Source organism: Dromaius novaehollandiae, chromosome 4 (assembly GCF_036370855.1).
Source record: "Dromaius novaehollandiae isolate bDroNov1 chromosome 4, bDroNov1.hap1, whole genome shotgun sequence".
Classification (NCBI taxonomy): Eukaryota; Metazoa; Chordata; class Aves; order Casuariiformes; family Dromaiidae; genus Dromaius; species Dromaius novaehollandiae.
Window position 1 is genome coordinate 74202109 of NC_088101.1, and position 19484 is coordinate 74221592.

Genomic DNA, 19484 nt, shown 5'->3' on the forward strand with positions numbered 1-19484 from the left:
GTAGACTGCTGATGAATACTGAGAGTGAAGCATGGTGCAGAGAAATCAGAGCTAAGGCTTGCCCTAAAAGAGATTCAAAAAGCTCTTGAAAGGGTCTGGGAGAAAGATACGATGTCCCAGGTTAGGGGCTGAATGATAGCAAGGGCTCCACCCAGGAACAGGAGGATCGTCTAACCAAGAGGTGCACACGCAGCCTTGCAGTCTCCAGGACTGAGCGGAAATTGAGTGGGGCAAGCGTCTGAGTGTGAGCATTGCTTTAAGCAGAAGGGGGTCCCTGTGGTCCTTTTGCAGTTCTTTTGTAGATCTAACCTCAGGTGGTCTCTGGGCATACTTTCCATCTGAATACCTGGATTTGTAGGATCTGCCATTCTTTTTTTCTCCTTTCCAATCCACAGTCTTTCTACTGGATCTGACCCAGGGCCTAAGGATTCAGCCCTTATTCAGTCAAAATTCGAATGTTAACTGTCATTGCACAATGACACTGCCCTAGCTGTGATGCCACATGCATTCAAAGTTTGTCCCTAGATGTTATAAAGAGAAATGGTATGTTTTACAAAACCAGCTGATACCTAGGGAAAGATGACTTATGTGCCTGAAAAATGAACTGTTTCTCCCGAATACAACAACTAGTTTAATGAACGTAACCTGTGCTTTAGCAGTGAATACAGGATCATATTGTTGGAGAAACTTTACTTCCATTCATGTTTGTTAAATATGGGCAATCCTTCTATAACCACAGGTAGATAAACCTGATCTAAATGGGAGTTTCAGCACAGCGATAGTGCTGTTACCTGCCCCAGGAGTTCTGTTTGCATTAGTTGGTGTTCATAGAAAGTTAATGCCCAGTTAGTTTCATAACCTTCTCTACCTCTGTTCACTCTATATTTCATTATGATACGCATGCTCAGAGGCATACATAGAGGTATATATATAACGCATAAAGAAAAGTGAGCATTTGTGTGTGTGTGTGTGTGTGTGTGTGTGTGTGTGTATACATATACTTACATAAAATCATTCATTAACTAGTACCAAATAGTTCTTGCTAAAAAACATAGTGATAAAATAAGTGTTCAAAAAGTTGGAATTTTTTTTCCTCTTGAGTAAAGGGTACTAAGAAAACTATTTTTAAAAGAGTAATAGTCATATTACCATTGCTAAGGAATGTATCCTTCTGCCAGCCACACCATTATCTCAGCTGGGTTTTGTGCTAGAAAAATGTCATTAGCTACAATACCAGACTTCACAAGAGAGTTAAACATGTCATGTTTTAGAGGACAAGAATACAATATTTCTGATATCCCCATTGCAGAAGAAATGGCAGTGTCTGATCGTGATGATATTTTAAACACTGGAAATGCCAGAGGTCATGGTGAGCTGTAATTCTTCTCAGAATAAGTAGTGACCCTGTGGTGCTGAATTTTCACCATAGGGGAGAAAAAGCACATCTAGAACATAAAAAAGTGTGATGAAAAAAATAAGCAAAATATTTTCACTGTGAGATTAAAAGCACCTGAGGAGAATGACTAGTGTAATAATAAGGTGGCAGCGAACTTAGCTTGACAGTTCACTGCTTATTAGAGTAGTGATGTTAACATGACTGCTGCATGGCTGATCTACTGTTGGTGGGACTGTTGCCTAAAACATGCTAGTTTTATCCAGCTCAATATGGTACTTGTCTCAGCTGTAGACTGTCCCTTTTATTCCCCCTCCCCAACACCACACAGAGAGAACTTCACTGATTTTGGAAGCTACAACATTGTGAGCATGTTTGAATGATCAAAAGAAATCAAGTTGCCTCAGCTTAGCGAACTAGCCATTTCCAGAAAAACCACAGTGCCTGAAAGCATAGCTCATTTGAAATGCAAACTCAGATGTGTTAGCATACTTCCACAATCACTTGCAATGATCATTCTTTTCTCTTGCACCAAGTATGTTGCAATCATTGTCCCTTGATTTAAGACAGAGCAGACCAGCTTGTGGGACAGTGAACTATAGAAAGAAAACACTCCTTTTTCTTAATGAAGATCTGAAAGTGTAATAAGGTCCCACTTTCTCTTCATGTTGAACACAAAAATTAAGAAAATTTGATCAACTGTTGTGGCTGTATTTTATAAGTACTTATTAGACTTACTAGTAATCCACGTTAAACCACAAGGACCAAATGCCTCATTTAATATTTTCCTTCTTAAAGAAGTCCAGTCTGCATTTAAATCCAAAATGATAAGTCATTCTAGGCATTCAGAGCAATAAGAACCATTAAAGAAAGAAGTAGAGAGAAATAGATTTTACATTTACATAATAAATTTCCTTCTCATAGCTAAAAATGATTATTTAATCTTAGTTTTACAAAAATCATGGAACAGACAGATGCATTTCAAAATCAGCTGGGTTGCAGCACAATAGCATAGTCAAGTCCTACTGAAATGTGACCTGAATTCGATTCAGGTAATTAGAGATGAATCTATACAAGGTATTTTCCAGTTGTAGTTGGGAATTGGCCTCAGGGGTTTGGATTCGGATCGATCTTACACTCATATACAACTGGCATAAGGCAGGTCAAGGTAAATAAATATGATACTATTCTCACATCCACTGAAGTAGATTTGTTCTAACTTCCTTTGAATTACACTGAAAGAAAATTCAGCCTGGTAACCTATATGGATATTCTTCAACTCATTGAATTCTTCCCACTGACTATTTCTTACTGAGTGTGCAAAAAGAGATGTTTTTTTTCCTGTACCAACCTGGCATTATACAGGAACTGAACAGAATATATAAATACACAAAATAAGAGGAGATGCTCTTAAATGTAGTCCCAGCCTCTTTACTCTAATTAAGCTTCCAGTGAAATAAATCTGTGTTTTATGCAAAGAATGTAGAATGCAGAATGTAGAATGCAGAATGGAGGACAAATTCAGTGAAACTAAGCTTTAGTAAATGAAAGTGTTTATTAAAAAATCAGTATAATATACAAGAAATATCAGAAGGTTTGGAAGTTGGGGAATAACAGGGAGAATACCAGGGTATTGGAGGGAAAAAAATCACTGAGTTTTCCTGATCAAACAAATGAGTGAGCTGAACACATTGTTTTGAACCTTTTCAGTGCTATGTTGAATTCCTACCTAAGCCTCCATCAACCTAAAGATCCCAGTCATTAAGCTCTCAACTCCTCCACCTAGGGGAGCACATTTGGATCAGACAATTGGTAGGAACAAAACTTGTATTGACAGAAGTCTGTGTGGAAGGTGGTATTCCTAAATCAGCCATCTTATCCATCACACCATCTTGGACCAATGGGAAATACGGAACTGTGCCCCACTGGTAAAAAATGTGGGCAGAGACCATGGCCATAGGGATGTCCTTGGCAGACAAATGTGCTTCTTCCAAACATCATGGTGACCTTAGCTCTAACCTCATTCAGCAGAAAACTGGTTTTCCAGCAAGAGAAGGTTAAAAATCCTTTGCTGTTTTATGCATTTTCCTTTTAGTATCCAAATCCTAAAATAACTGTATTCACAATTATCATCGTTGTTTGTAAGAGTAAAGTCTGCTACTTTCAGCTCTGTCAGCTCTGGGTTTGATTAGGTTTCCAGCAATTACCAGGAAGATGGTTGCTATAGCTGCCCTAATGAAAGGAGCAACCATGTTTCTGTGAAGACAATGTAAGCAAGTATAAATAAACAAATGCTTAAATATATTATACATGACATTAATAGTGCAAATGAGGTATTACTGCAACAGCAAATATAAGATTTTAGCCTTTTTTGGAGGCTTGATATATATCAACCTTGCAATATTCTACTTACTTCTTAGCTTGAGCAGGTAACATTTTTTTGGCAGATATGCAAAATGTTATAGGATTCTCTTTTTCATCGTGACGTGAGTTACATTTTTCTTATATTTCTTCATGTTACCACATTTCTCCAGTGACAGTCTACCTAGATAATTTTGCTGGTGTCCTGTTACTTCAATAATGGCCACATAGATGAAGGTACATGACCAAAGCCAGGAACATAAGAAAGGTTTAACTAAAAACAATCCTGTTAAGTTTCAGTGAACTTTGCGAACTCCAGTTCACTGAGTTTAGCTTTAAGTGTGATTCTTTTCTGACAAGTGACTGTAAAGACTGTCACACATTGTCAGGTTTGTGTTTCAATGGCTCCTTATCAATTTTGTTCAGGATGTTATCGGATTTTTTTTAAACCACCAGACCTACCAATGAACCAGAGATATGAAGGTCATGCTGTGTTCAGTCTCATGCAACACCAACAATGACATTTCTGGAAAATGAACTATCTATCTCACTCACCTTCACAGTACACCACTCCACTGTGTAGGGCAGATCATGTTATCATCTAGATATTCATGAAGCTGGAGTAAATTCATTCTATTGCCAAGCTAAGATGAAATCTTCCAAAACAACTTATGCTACATCTACAAAATAGGCTTAAAAATATTAGTATTATATATGGTATTAAGGTGGCAAAGTTCAGAGTAGCTGATCCTGCTAGCCCATAATGGGACAAGCTTCCATTACTTTAACAGAATATCTTCTTGAATAAAGGATAGGAATTCTCCTGTGGAGTGATTACTGTAACAATGCTATTCTTATATTATATATATCTGTAAGCTGATGGTATTACTTACCTGAATTATTTAATACTCTTTTAATAGCAATTTCCAGAAGGATTAAGATCTGGGCAGTGCTAATGGCTGTCTAATGCAACTGACTGACTGTCTTCTTACATGGTTAGGAGAGAGATTTGTTGCTTTTTGGAAACATTGGGCATTGGAGGCATTGGGCCAAGATGGATTGACGAACAAATTAATGATGCATGGAGCATATTTTAATGCAAGCCTCCTCTTTTTCTAGTTATTAGATAGACCTGGTGTTTTAAGAGAAACAGTATATGTCTCATGGCAAAATGACATTAGTAGGAAACAGCCATTTGTTTTAATTCTTATTTGATTTCTGATTCTCATTTAGCACTTGACAAACTATTTTCCTTCTCTTCTCTGTTTTATTTTGCAGTTAACTTTGACCACTTTCAAATATTGCGGGCTATTGGGAAAGGGAGTTTTGGAAAGGTAAGAATCGATTTATTTTTAGCAATTAAAAATCTAACAGACAATTCTTTTGTGTATTTCTGATATGATCTCATTAGACATTACTATAAAGGAACATAGGCTTGTAGACTGCTTTTTGAAGACATTCTGATATCAGTCATACTAATTCAGATAGTACACTAAATTATTTCTATTACAATACATTCACTAAAGTTAATTGAGTAAATATGTTTACAATAATTAAGTCTCTTCAATGGGGATTAGCAGAAGTTAGAAATCAGTCCTCAAAACAAAACAAAAATATGCAAAAAGTTGGAGCAGACCACTTAGTAGACAGTCTAGTAGGGTCATCTTGTTCTTAAATGTCTGGACTTATTCATGTCTTTAAAATAATTGCAAAATTTTAAAGACACTTTACATAGATTCAATACACTTGGGACTATATAAGCTGACATTCGCTGTAATTATGATCACTGAGTAAATGTTTGTTCAATTCAATGGGCCTGTGTTGAAACAGAGAAGATTAATGATTTGTTTACACATGAGTAGATGACCTTTCTTTGCTATAATAAAGACTATAACAAGGTTTTAAATTTTAATATGGGTAAGTACAAGGCCATGCAGCCAGAGAAAATCATATTAGAAAAATGTTAGAAACCATTATTTGCAGGAATACATTTGAAGGTGAAATACAACTTCAGTAGCTGATCAAGAAATAACTATGTAGACCTTGATTTTAATGATTCTTGAGCGTGTGCCAGCTGAGTGGCAGTGGGCTACTCCTGTAATTTTACATTACGCACATGTGTAAGGTTTTTTTTGGCTCCTGGCCTTCCACACAGAAAATTGACTTTCATTGTACAGGATCCAAAAATGCTTCACGCAGACCATTGCCTTCCTGGTGTGGTCCTTGCTCCGTCCAGTAGATTCCACGAGAAGCGCTCTCGGAAGTCAATAGGAGAATACGCTGTCAAGGCAAAGCTGTAGTCAAGAATTCCTTCAAAAATCAAGGTGGCTGGAGAGCCGTGGCTGTTTATTATCACACAGCACTAACGGAGCCTCTTATCAGACAAAGGATAGACTCCCATTGCCTGCAGTGCAAGTTAGGTCCAAGATAAGCACTTAGAAAAGTATCCAAATCATCCTGGCCATCACAAAGGTCTCCTGAACCGCTCTCTTTCTTCAAAGCTTCCACGTTTGCACTTCACTGTCTCTGCCTTACCGAAGGGGCTCTGACCCTTCCACATCATGCCAGAAAAATCAACAACCCTGAGTGCTTTTTGATGGCCTGGTGGTTGATTCATTCTTCTCCATGGCATCAGTGTGTAACATTTCCTATGAGAGCAGGATTCAGGAAACATTGCTGAATGTTCGTATGATGATATTTCTAGAAACATCTAATTTTCTTATGGGCTTAATTTTTCTTATGGGCTGCAGTGTTCTCCTGAGCCTATTTTGGGAGTAAGTGTGTGTGAGAATAAAGTTCCGCAACCCTGAGAGAATATATTCAATACGAGAAAGAAAGAGTGCATAAGGTCCCCTTTGAACTTAAATCCTTAATTTGCAATTGTCAGTGCAACACAGGAGTCCTTGGCATAACAGGCTTATTTATTCCAAATGAATGCAAGCTTCCAGCCAATCACCTTATTCTTCCTTCCACAGACAGAAAGAAAGCAACCCATTTTAAATTGACCTATTGTACCATAGCCAAAAATGCAACATAGTAAATCAGTCACCGTTTCAAAAGTGTCTTTCTCTGTGAGTCAGTCTTGCCTTTCCCCTTCATTTAGAAGCCCAGTTGCTGGCATCTTTTCCTCTTACTGTCCTTCTGGAGCTACCTGGCAGCAGAAAACATCAACAAGCGATGCAAGGCCTCTGTCTCTATTGACTCACTGTTTACAGCTTGGGGTCTACTGTGCTCCAGCATACAGCAACATGCAACACCATGTTCAGCATCACTTTCTTCCTTTATGACTGCTCTGTGGCCTTTTTAGTTTTCTGAGAGCAATAGGATTTTTTAAGACATGCTCTAGTTTTTTATTTTATTGTTCTTGGTACAATCACTCTCTCTCTTTCTCTCTCTCTCTCTCTCTCAATATTTCTTAAATTGCTGTGGTTGCCACAGCAACCTTAGGCCTCTGCAGGATATTGCTGCAGGAGGTATCTGGAATGGCAGCCAGGCAGAGACTCTGCACAGCTCAGCTCGCTTGTGTGCACAGAGCTCAGGGTGACTTGAGCAGCCTCTGCTCCACCAGGGCTCACTGCTTCAGCAGCTGTGCTCCGGCCCTGCCGGCCACCTTCAGAAAGCAGCCTCCTGACTTTTCCATCAGCTGTTGCAACTTACAGTGGCTGCATTTGCTGTTACAGGAATTCCCAGGCCATTCAGTATCAGCTAGTTTACATCTGAAGAGGTCACCTTTCTTGGGAAAGGGTCACCAGTTTTGCCTGTCTCTGCTCCAGCGTCCTCTGTTCTCTCGGGGCAGGTTAAGGCAGGCGCAGTCTCCTACATGCTCCAGTATCTTCTCTGGGGAAAGCAAAGGGACATCACAGCAGTTGTGAGGGTAGGAAAAGAGCATGCAGAGAAGAGAAACGAGGAGCATAATCTGGTTTCTGGAAGCAAGCGGGCTTGCTTCTCTTTGCCCGGAAAGAGTTCAGTTTGCAGTCAGCTACTGAGTAGAACAAGAACTTGAGCTTTGAGCCTGCTCAGGACCATTTTGGCTATAGCTTTTGTGCAGATCAGGGGGTCCTGAGCCTTCGTTCAAGACAGGTGACATGTAAGCTATTTCAGACCAATGTGAGACACTGACCGAATACTCATCCCCTCCCTGGGCATGTGCGCTTTTGCCCAGTATATATCTGTATCTGTAAGCATATATAGATACTGGTACACCTCTGTGAGCTGCTGAGCAGCAAGCAAGACCCAAAGAAGGTATGTGGCACCGCTAAAAGCAGTCTTGCTGGCCTCAGTGACCTTGCTTTGCTGGGTAGAAGAAGGTAACTCTTTACTTATGCTTTGATGTCCTTATCTGTAACAAGAAGTATTGATTTTTTTTGTTTTGTTTTGTTTTGGAGACTCTGAGGCTAGTTGTGCTTTACATGGTCCAGCTATATAAGTATTTTCAAATACACTTGAGGTGGATTGGGTCAGAAATTTTCTCTGAACAGTTTTTGTCTATATATTAAATTTTTTCCTTCTAAGTAAATTCAAAGTGGACAATTAAAAAAAAAAATCAAACCAAAAATTCTGAACACTGGTCTAAGTAGTTATTTCTTTATGCAATGTCACACATTGTAAGTGCTCTCTTATGTTTAATCTGGCTATTTTTTTTTCTTTTATATATACATATAGCCATCATTCCCATCAAACAAAATACAGTAAAAATTTATAATTTTGAAGATTGTTCAATAAATAAAACATTGACTGGGAGTGAAATAAAAAAAATCATTTTTCTTTACTGCAACAATAATCTCATAGTTGCAAGCTTACTACTGCAAAATAATTTGTATTCAGCTGCAATGTCTAATTTTCAGGAATATTATAGTATCAATTTTCTTCAAGTTCTCTGTTCATGTTAGCAGGTATATTGAACAATCTGACCTCCTTAAATTAAATTTAAATTATGATTTCAATGTACAAACCCTTCCTCCTTCTATTTGTCTAAGATACTGAGACACAGGGTGTAATTCTGATTAATTAGGTTGCATAAAACAGTGACTTTCTCTGCTGAAGTAATTGAAATTACATTGGTGTAAAACAGATGGGAGCCCAGAATCAAGTCTGTGCTGATTGAGTGTACTTTACCAAACAATATGCAAAAAATTTCAGAAAAAAATCTGCTGCTATTCTAAAGCAACATAATGCACAACTACAGAATATTAATATTATTTGACAGTACAGCCACCTATTTTTTTAGCTTGAGTTAATATGAAAGGATACTAAGCAGCTGCTCAGTCCCTGCTACAGCTGTCTTAGTTTTCTCAGGGGAATCTGGGAATGAATCCCTCTATGTCAAGGAAATTCCCTAGCAGTGTAAAGCCCAGCTTATGACATCCATCCTGCGGCTTGTTTTTGAAAATCTTGCCCAGTCTGCTTGTAGGTTGAGTCTATGACAATTAATTTTAAGAGTATGTAGGTAAAAAGCAGATAAGGTGGCAGTATCTCGAAACATGCTTTGCAGATTTGTCCATTCTGACATTGAGTGTGAAACGTGTCATTGGCTTCTAGCTTGAGGTCCCCTACACATAGGCATGTATCTTCTGCTTCGAGGGTGCCACGGCCTCTTTCCTGGGCTGTGATTACCCATGGCAGTTACAGGTGATCTATTGACCTATAGCTGACCCTATGCATATCTGATATATTGGCATGATTAGTGCATAAGAGATGGTACATGAGTGAGGCTGAGGTATTGCTCTGCAGCTGCGAGCTTACTACGTGCAGTCTTGCATCTCTCGTGGTTTATGAACTGTCATACCACCGAATCATCTACTAGTTTAGGAAGGCCTATAGAGCAAACTGAGACCAAAATGGCTTTATTGAAACTAAGTGCTTCTGTTTCCTGCTGTTCTGCTCTCAGGAACCAGCATGGGGCAGCTAGGCATCTCGTGAGGTTAACAGGAAACATGACAAGTCTGTGCTCTGCAGCAAACTTTTCAGCTATCCCCCTTTTCTGGTTTCAGAAGTACTTCTCTGAAGCTGCCCGTGGCCACTCCTACACAGCTTCCTGCAGCAAACCAGTAGCAAATTCTGCCCAGTTTTTATCCAGCAGAACTCTCCCGCTTCCCTCACCCAGCTCTGTAACAGCCAAGAGGGCACTCAGTCACCGAAAATGGTCTTAGTGTCTGTGACCTATTAATCTGCAGATCAAAATGGAGCTGTATGTGTTCTAATTTTTACATGTGAAATCAGAGGAAATCAGAGGTGCAGAATGCAGCTTAGAGGTGGACCACAGTCTAGCTTGTTCCTGAAAGATTCAGTTTAGTGTTGCAGTCATAAGGTATTCATTTTCTCCGTTCTGAGGGCAAATGGCTCCAAGTCACACTCTAGTGAAATTCCTTCTAACCTGGTAATTTTGAAAACAATTCATCATCACCATCTCCCAAGTATCAGAAAGACACGACCCTCTGACAACAACATAGACATGTAGGAACACCCCCTTAAGGAAGGGAATATATTTGCAAGAGGCTTTTAAAAATGAGCACCCCATAACTCCAAAGAAAATTAACAAGACAAGATTCATCTTAGCTATTTTTAAACATATACAACATAGATGCCTACATCCAAGCAAGTCATCTAGAGTCCCTTTATATTGGGCTGAAGAGAAGCTGTCCCTCTTGAATTGATTCCCTTACCCATTTAGACCTTTGCCATAGAAAGAGATGGTCTGTGCTCTGAAAGGGCCTGTCCCTCCCGGCTGACTATGAAGCTGGATAGTTGAGTTCATCTGACACCTATATTTGGTTTACAGAAATTGCTGAAGCAATGATATCAGTTTGAGCTGAGCAAAATCATTGGCCTTTGGAAAAATTCAAAGAGGATGTTTCAGCAATGTGAGCATGACAGGCTTCCATACCGATACGTGTAAATAAAGCAATTCCGCACAGACTTCCTTGTGTAGTGAGTCATCACAGAATTTGTTTGTTGAGGTGCCAGAGCACCTGTTTGTCCCAATTTAAAATGTCTCCTTCAGAAAGAATTTAAACGATAAGCAAAAAAACAATTTAAACATTTCCCATTAAGACTGCACAGGTGAGGAAAGCTCTGGGGCTTTTCCTTTCTTTCCAGCAGTAGCTGAGCAGTTTAAGCCTTGCAGAACAGCCTGCTGATGTTCTGCTCAGAAGAAGAGCTGACAGCCAGGAGGTAAAAATGCCAGCGAGTATCTGCACTACTATTTAGCACCATCATAGCAATGTCAGGTGTTTTTCACAATAACATCAGTATGAATGTAGCCTGGATTTCTTGATTTTTAGCAGAAAGTACCTTCAGTATGCTAATGAAAATCCTATTGATTTCAAAAACATGTTAAAAGGTGTGAGGAGGTACACATTTCTAGAAAATGTTTTTCAGTATTCTTTTTAAGGCTGTATACTTCTAGTAAGCTTCCAGCATCAACAGAATTGCCTTGAATATCCTCTCAAACGTGCTGAATACCCTCATCTTTACTGTCAGGTGAGAAAGCCAAGTACCTTTTAAAATCACATCAATGCTGTAAAACATAATCTCTTTTTCTTACATATTTAGATGCTGTGTGATCCTAGTTTTCTCCATTGGTCAAACCTGTTGCCTCTTAGCTGAGTAAACCTCATTCTCTGAGCAGTCTTGCTAGTCAACCATTTAATATGGAGGCCCTTAGTATAATGGAACAAATGACTTCTGTGAGCACCTCTGTCTTGGCCAAGTTTCATTTAAAATCATGCTGCAAATTCATGCAAGTGAATGAACTTCTGAACTTAGGTTCTGAGCCAAATTCCGTAACTGTTAGATTTTATAACGTGATTCACTAGGTTGGAGCAGCCATCTCCAATTCTGTGAGTGTCCACATAATCTCGGACAAGGGAACAGGATTTGCGACTTGCAAGCTTTGTTACACTTTTGAAAAACTGGTGGAAGTTTGAACAATTCTTTTCCTCCCTTCATGCCAACTCAACCCCACTGCGGTCTGTTCTTTCCCCAAGAGGCCAAATCCAATTTCTTATTTTTCCATAGCTTGAGTTCTTTCTACATAGGCTTGAACCTTTAGTTATTTTCAGGACTTCACCAACATTCTGACTTTCGATAACAGCCCAAGGAGGAAAACAAACAAAACTTCAGTACTCATCATTGTGCAAGATCAATAGGCTCCAGAAAAAAACATTGCCATCCCTGTTTTACTTAATTAGTAGAATGTCTCCTGGTATTAGGAGAGGTAATTAGAAATGCTGTTTAATTACACCTTATCATTAAAGGTTAAAAGTACTCTATTAATTCCTATCTTTGGACTGCATTTGAGCTCAAGAACACAGTTCATGGAAATAGAGTTCCAGCAAAATAAATGTGGTTCAGTTTTCACTGGGCCAGGTCCTTCTGGAGGGACCAGAAAAAGGTGGAGAAAGCAAAATACGCCAATGCTCCTAGGGCGTTTCCTCTGATGGTAAGGTATAACTGAGCTTGCCATGCCTCCCTCTACGGCCCTGATCCTGGGCTCTGGTGGGTTGTTACCAGGCCCAGAATCTAGGTGAGACTTTATAAGAGTCAAATAAGAAATTTCAGCTGTTTAAGTTGCCTAAATTTCTCCAAAGTATTTCTGAACTTTGAGTAAGCAAGTTCCTTAAAACACAAATCAAAATCCAAAGGATTTATTTTTGGTTGACACAACAATATAATTTGATTTCTGAGCATTAATCTCATATATGTATGCATATGCATGTATTATAATATGTGTGTGTGCATGTGTTTATATACATACATATGTATAGTATAAATGTATATATAAAAATAAATATAAAAAAATAAAATAATAGTGCCCACGCCAAATGAATCCTTCGTAATATCCTTGAACTTACTACAGATTTGTGGTATCAAAACCAGATATTTACAGTTGGTGGTCTGCACATGTCCTGATGATGAAAGGTTCTGATGGAGCCTATGGCTGTGTTGGTAATATAAATGTTGCATCAAAAGAGTATTTTCAGCTTATGTTCTTTAAGCTGTAAGACACACTATGAGTTCTTAAAAAAGGTGTGATCAATTAATAGGAAAAAACCTTCAGAGCAAAATTCTCATGGATATATAATCGTGCTCTATTCATGTGTGTAGGATTTGTTATGAAGATGGGATTCATACTAGCTTTGGGGATGAGACACAGATCAGTCTTACATTTCTGTGTTGCCACAAATCATATTTAAAGCAATGGTGCTTAGATGCAGTGTGGATTTAAGACTGACTCTCTCCAGCATCATTCACAAGGAAACTACTCTACCATCATGACTAATGAAAAAAAAAAAATTAAGTGCTTATGCTGGAGTTCTCTTGAATAAGATTTTCTTCCTGTGTTTACAAAATTATTCCATTTTTTTGCAAAAAAAACCCCAAAATTAAAGCAAAGAAATTTACTACCTGAGACTATATCATTGTAATGGTCTCCTGTGATCTTAAAAATATTATGATGAACCTCTATATGAAAATTCTCTTTCTTTTCAATATTAGTTAAGGGAGAATAATTCTAATATTTAGATGAAATTTTGAGCCACATGAACCTATGACATATTTATGATTCAATAATCAAGATGTGCAGATTGACCTGTGGGAATGTGGACAGTGACCGTGCATTTTCCTAAGGTAGGAGGCAATAATTTCTGCAATTAGTGCAATAGCCTGGGATTCAAGCAATTAGTACGTATTCCTCCTAGCTTTACCGAATAACCTCTGGAAGTTATGCCACTTTCTGGGTCTCAGTTTCTTCTTATGCAGAGTGGGGTAAATATACAGGTATTCTTTTGTTAATTTATTAGTTACAAGCTATTACAAACAATCCTGCAGAGTTGTAACATGGACTTTCTGAAGGTTTTCCTAGGTCATGATATCCAGCTCTCCTTGGATTCTTGAAATATGGTAAAAGGCTTCTTTTTTTGAAGTCATAATTACATTTTACTTCTGTAGGTGTCAAACTTTGCCTTTTATTTTGCTGTCAATTAGGTGTGCATTGTACAGAAGAGAGACACCAGGAAAATGTATGCCATGAAATATATGAATAAACAGAAGTGCATTGAGAGAGACGAAGTTCGAAATGTTTTTCGGGAGTTACAAATAATGCAAGGCCTGGAGCACCCCTTCCTAGTCAACCTGTGGTAAGCAAGTCATCTTAAAAATTCTATCAGGGATCTATTGTTATCTCCTTTTGCTAAATAAATTTGGCTCTAGGAGGCTGGAAAACTGGAAAGAATGAAAGAATGACCTCTTTTTAAGATATTTAGCTTTTGCTGAGGGTTTTTTCCCATAAATATTTTAAAGGTGGCCTTTTGTATTGCAATATTCAACATCCCTTTCACCTTTTCATTTCTGGTTTGGATTCTCATTAGATTGTTATAGCAGTGTGTGGAGATATGTTGTTCTGTCCAGCTTTATCATTTCTTTTTGACAATACCTGGACTAAGTAACTGATTTTAAGATGGTGGAATATCAAAACCAACCATTCAATTAAAAAATATTTTGAGTTGATGCAGAGAAATTTCAAAACTCAATTATTCTTAAAAAATGGTGACAGGGAATGACATGAAAGCAACTACTTGTCAGCTGGAATTTGTCTTATCTTCCCAGTAGTAACATCTGAATGCCTCAGTCATATACGAGTGTAAGAAATTGTTGGTCAAGTAATGACTAGATCCATCTATACCACAAACTTAAAACATTTGATGGCTTTTATCTAGCGATAGTGGTAATGGGATGCAGACTTTCTTACCTGATCTAAAGATGACCTATATCATTTTGAAAAAGGGATGTATTATTATGCTATGAGAACTATTCAGTTAATGAATAGCTTGATTGTCTGCAGATGTTCACAGTGCAAACAGACCTTCTATTCTGTGAGTTTTTAGCAGTCTTACTAGTGTTCAATGGCTAGCCTACACTCTTGTCTATCCTTTAGCTCTCTCTTGACCTGTGCTTTTGAATAATTTCTGGTTGCCAGTTTAGCACCTTCCATGAACCAAGAGCCAGATTATTTTCCAGCTTAAGTGAGCACAGCTTTAGTTTAATTGCATCCACTTATATCAGCAGAAGACTCGATCCCAAAAGTCATTCAAAAAGCACTTAATCATAGATACATGTCTCAAGTGCTCTCCACTTAACACAAATGATCATAACTGAGCTCATCCAGTAATGTCTTATCTCCAACAGTGGGTAACTGTGATACAAAACTTGCCCAGTATACTCACCAAGGTTCCAGCATCTTGTACTCTGGGGATTTCTTGGCCAAAGATATGATATCTTTGTCCTTTGTAGCCTATGGATTTTTCTTTCATACATTTGTCTAGTCTCTCTGAACCTATACAAACTTTTGCTCTATAACAAGAGGTGGCAAGGACTTCCACTGTATGACTAGACATTGTGCAGAAACAGTTATGGGTTGATGTGACCTACAAGATATTTTTTAAACATAACAATGCTGAAGAATTAAAGATCAAATATTCATTGTGAAACAAGTTGTATGCTATATTCGAATTACTGAATTGTAATTGGCAAACAAATATTCTTTCTTATTTTCTTTTGTTATGCCAAAGATCAAACCTGGAATAGACAATACTTTAAAATGTGTTGGGTTTGATGATGATTTTCTTGTAAATAATTCGTGTATTCTTCTCATGCTTCTGAGATACAGTCCCAAGATCTCAAGGTTCAGATGTCATACTATATATGTACATGTTCCAAGAGAAACGTAATACTCTAAAATTAGCAAAACGTTTCAGGCCAAAAAGATACTATTTAAAATGCATCACTGCACTAACAATGTTCTACATCCAGTGCCTCTAGCAATGCTTATAGCTGATCAGACCATCTAGGATGCTTATTTTGGAGGATGACCAATTTTTCTTTGAAGGCAATGCACAGAGAGGGCCTTCCCACCACATCAGATCACTTAGTAAATGACAGGTCAACTACAACAGAAGGAGTCAGAAGTACATCACCTGCATCAAATCATGTGAATGGCTCAGAGGCCAAAGCCACTGTCTCCCACTCACCAGGGTTGGTTTCCAGGACTATGTATAAGAAAGAATGACACAGACTATCCTGAGACTTACATCCTGGTGTAAAAACAGTGCCTGCACACTGGGACTATCTTGCCAAACCATGCCATTTGCTCGCAAAGTTATACAGCCCCTGTTGCATTAATATCTAAATGCTTCGCAGCCTGTAATGTTTACGTAGACAACATCATTTCATTCTCCTTAGAGCAAAAACGTGACTCTGCAAAGGTACATATAAGCCAGTGGACAAAACAGCACCCAGGACCATTCCTGGGTGCTGCTGTGTGCAGCTGGAACAGCCCTTGGCATGCACCAGGCCCACGCGAACCAGCCCTTTCCCAAACAACCTCTGGCTGTGTAGCTCAAGAGTTATAATGTCCAGGCATCATTTTGGTGTGGACAGCCTCCATCGGGGACTAGGACTTCCTCTCATAGGCACAAGCTGTTCCATGCCAGCTGGCCTGAGTACTCAGGAATGGTCCTAGCAAGTTTAATCTACTAGTATAGCCAGAAAGTGCCTTAAACAGCACAAGGTATTCGAGGGACACCTCTTCATCCTTGCAATTGAAGTTGGGCAACTGTGTAGCCAGATCCTGGGTATATCACACTCTTCTGAGATCTAGTGACTGGAACATGCATAATTAGAGCTGTAGGAAATTTTCAGAGAATAATTACATTGACAAATACGTATTATTTGCACCTGAAGTTTTTCTCCTCAAACATTATGCATTCACATTTCCAGTGGTTCAAAGCCCTGACTCCAGAGCAAGGGGCTGAGCATGCATTTTAACCTCAGGAAGTGCGGCGAATGAAAGACTTGAGCACAGACCTGCCCCAAAATAGCCTTGTCTCCCAGAAAATCTTGTTCTTCTTTGTACCACACCCATAGTATGTTTCTATAAAATGCACTTAGAATAGTTCTGATCTATTTCTTGTGTCTACAAGTGTCTACACTTGCAGACTGCAGTGTCATATTCCGCACCTCAGAATCCTCCATCTAATTCAACATTTGCCTGAAATTCAAGATATTCTACTCCTTGTTTTTAGCTAAGAACTTCTGTTGTTGAACTACAAAAGGGCAAAAATACAAAAATCACAAGTGATCCACAAATACCAGTCATGTCTGTTTTAACAACATTAAGTCATATGAAGCTCTTAAACATATTAAATGTATCACATTTGTTTAATCATTCAAACTGTGTTTTATTTGTTTATTTACTACTATGCAAAATGGAACACTGCAAGTAGAAATGGAATATTCCTGTTCAACATATTTTATGTGTTCCCAGTAATAACCTTTTAAAATAATAGTATTTTCATTGATGGTGAATTAGCAGCCTACTTAATGCATTTTGACTTGTAGTTTAGATACAATAATAATTTGCATTAAATGAGCTTACATTGTAGCTATAACTTATATTGGATGATTAGCAGGAATCTATGAGATTTCCTCTTATGACTCAATTCCTGGCAGCTATGTTTGTGTTTCTTTTTTCTGAGTCAGACTTTTTCTGTTAGTTTGGTTAATTACATTGTAAATGTACAAAGGGGCTGTTAAAGGAGGTACTAATTCTAGCTTACTGCAGAAATTGGAATATGAATTTAAGAAGGTGTAATTACATCATGGCGTGTGTGTGCATGAACTGAGCTGCAGGTCATGTAAATGTTCAGCTCTTTTTTGACTAGGCCATTTTGGACTAATTTGTCTTTCTAGGCTCTATCACACTGACTGAGGTTGAGCATCAACTTTCAGAAATCCTGCCTATGCTAAAATTTTACTGAGTAAAACTCAGAAATCCCATCAGCCTAATAAATTCAATGACCATCTCCCTGTGCTGGGATATCCAACTTTGCCTACAGATATTCAAGGAAAGTATGTACCAGTCTGCCATCTAAAGCTCTACTGCAAACCATGTTTAAGCAGATAGGCACTAACACTGTGCCTAAACCCTTGGAGAAGCCAGAAATTTAGTTGTAGGCAGAACTCAGACCGAGACGAGTAGTGGTGTGCAGCTTTCTGGAAATGGTTTAATTGCTTTTCCATGCTCATTTTACGTTAGGCTGTCACTGGATAAAAAAAGCAGATGTTGGAGCAGGATCTGTAGTAATAGCAGGAGCCATAGTAGGATCAGTAGTAGGATCTGTAGTGTGTTTGCACTGAACACTTTTCAGCCTTGTGGCTGAATGGTCTTGCAGTCTATGAAGGATGGGGGTTCTAGAGCCCACATGTCCCACTTTTCAGGTGAGCATGCTGACTATTCGCCTAAAACACAAAAAGGGATGGCAGTGCTAACACCTTTATTGATGTAAATGTATCTTATTTGTCCCTTGTAATGTCAATGAAAAATAATTGCCTGGCTGGACACACCCTGAAAGTCTTCAGAAACATCCACCTCTCTCCACTGACTTGATAGGGAAATTTACAGCTTATTTTGGCTGCATTAACCCTTTGCCTTGATACCTTCTTCTCTCTCCAAGTCCTCAGACACATGAGGCAAGGCTTAGATATGTAGCCTGGATCTGATCTGCTATTCTTTTGCCTGGAAGGGATAAGAATGTTGAAAAATTCAGAGAATTTTATTATCAAAATATTTGAATTTTTTTAAACATCATTTTCTGTAAAAAGAACTTCAGTTTCATCAAAATTTCTTTTTTTTGCTTTTGAATGAATTAAAATAAAATTGCATATTTAATTCATAATGTCAAATCCCAAATCTATATTCAAAGCACATTCGGAGGAAATTCCACTCATGGCAACCTTTTCATGAGTCTGCTGGACTGTCCCTAATCAGAATTGCTGATTTTCAAACATTATTTATCCTAACCTTCAAATTATATCAAAAAATCAATACAATGGTAAATCTCCCAACAATTCCTTGAACTTCAGAGCATACTAATCAAGCACATCAGTCTACCTTTGAGAAATTCCATCATCGAAAAGTTGGTAACTCAAGAAACAAACAGGACTGGAAAGTCCTCTAGTTATACATGATAACTGCATGAAGAGGGAAAGAGATAAGGGTAAGCAACCTGTCATCAGTTAAATTCTTATGCAGTGAAAGAGAAGAAGGAAAGAAGGTAAACCTTCTGCACTGGGTAATTCTGCTGGTATCCACCAGTAATCCCAGCATATACAAGGATACAGAACAGCTAATATAAAACAAGGGTAGTGTTTCAGCTCCATAAGATCTATATTAAAAAGCTTTTTGAGGCTCATGCATCTTCTCTGAGCTTTATTAAATTTAACTTTACAATCTGAATTTATAAATCATATTATTTGATATATGAACTGTCTTTCATAACATCTGACACAGAGAAGAATCATTCTTCTGTAAATGCTCATAATAGCTTGGAGGATGACAGTATTTTTCAGGAAGGGTTTGGGGCTGATTTATAACCTTCATTTTGGAAACACAATTGAATAAATGCTCAAAGATATGTGAATCTTGTAGCCAGTTTTGTCACCTTGAGAGGCATTTCTGGTAGCAGAGATTCCTTTTTAAAATGAAAAGCAGTCCTGTTTTTTATTAGACCTTTTGTATGTGTCATGTGTACTTCAAGCACAGATGAATGAGCTGTAGAAGTGTCAGCTCCTGACACAGTCCCACCCTGAGACTACAGCATGCTCTTCTGAGCGCCAACATTTTGTCTTACCTTTATCTTTCCTCACATACCTGGGTGTCCTCTGGTGAGATGTG

General features: G+C 38.3%; 1 protein-coding gene across 7 annotated transcripts in view; it reads left to right on the forward strand.

The window, feature by feature from the left end:
• Window positions 1-19484, forward strand: part of STK32B (serine/threonine kinase 32B) — a 173156-nt gene that overhangs the window by 26370 nt on the left and 127302 nt on the right. For all 7 annotated transcript variants that reach the window (XM_064511447.1, XM_064511449.1, XM_026122083.2 and 4 more), the window contains 2 exons: window positions 5033-5088; window positions 13739-13890. In XM_064511447.1, coding sequence (XP_064367517.1) covers window positions 13772-13890 — 119 coding nt within the window. In that variant the 5' untranslated portion in view covers window positions 5033-5088; window positions 13739-13771. The remainder of the gene's footprint in view (window positions 1-5032; window positions 5089-13738; window positions 13891-19484) is intronic.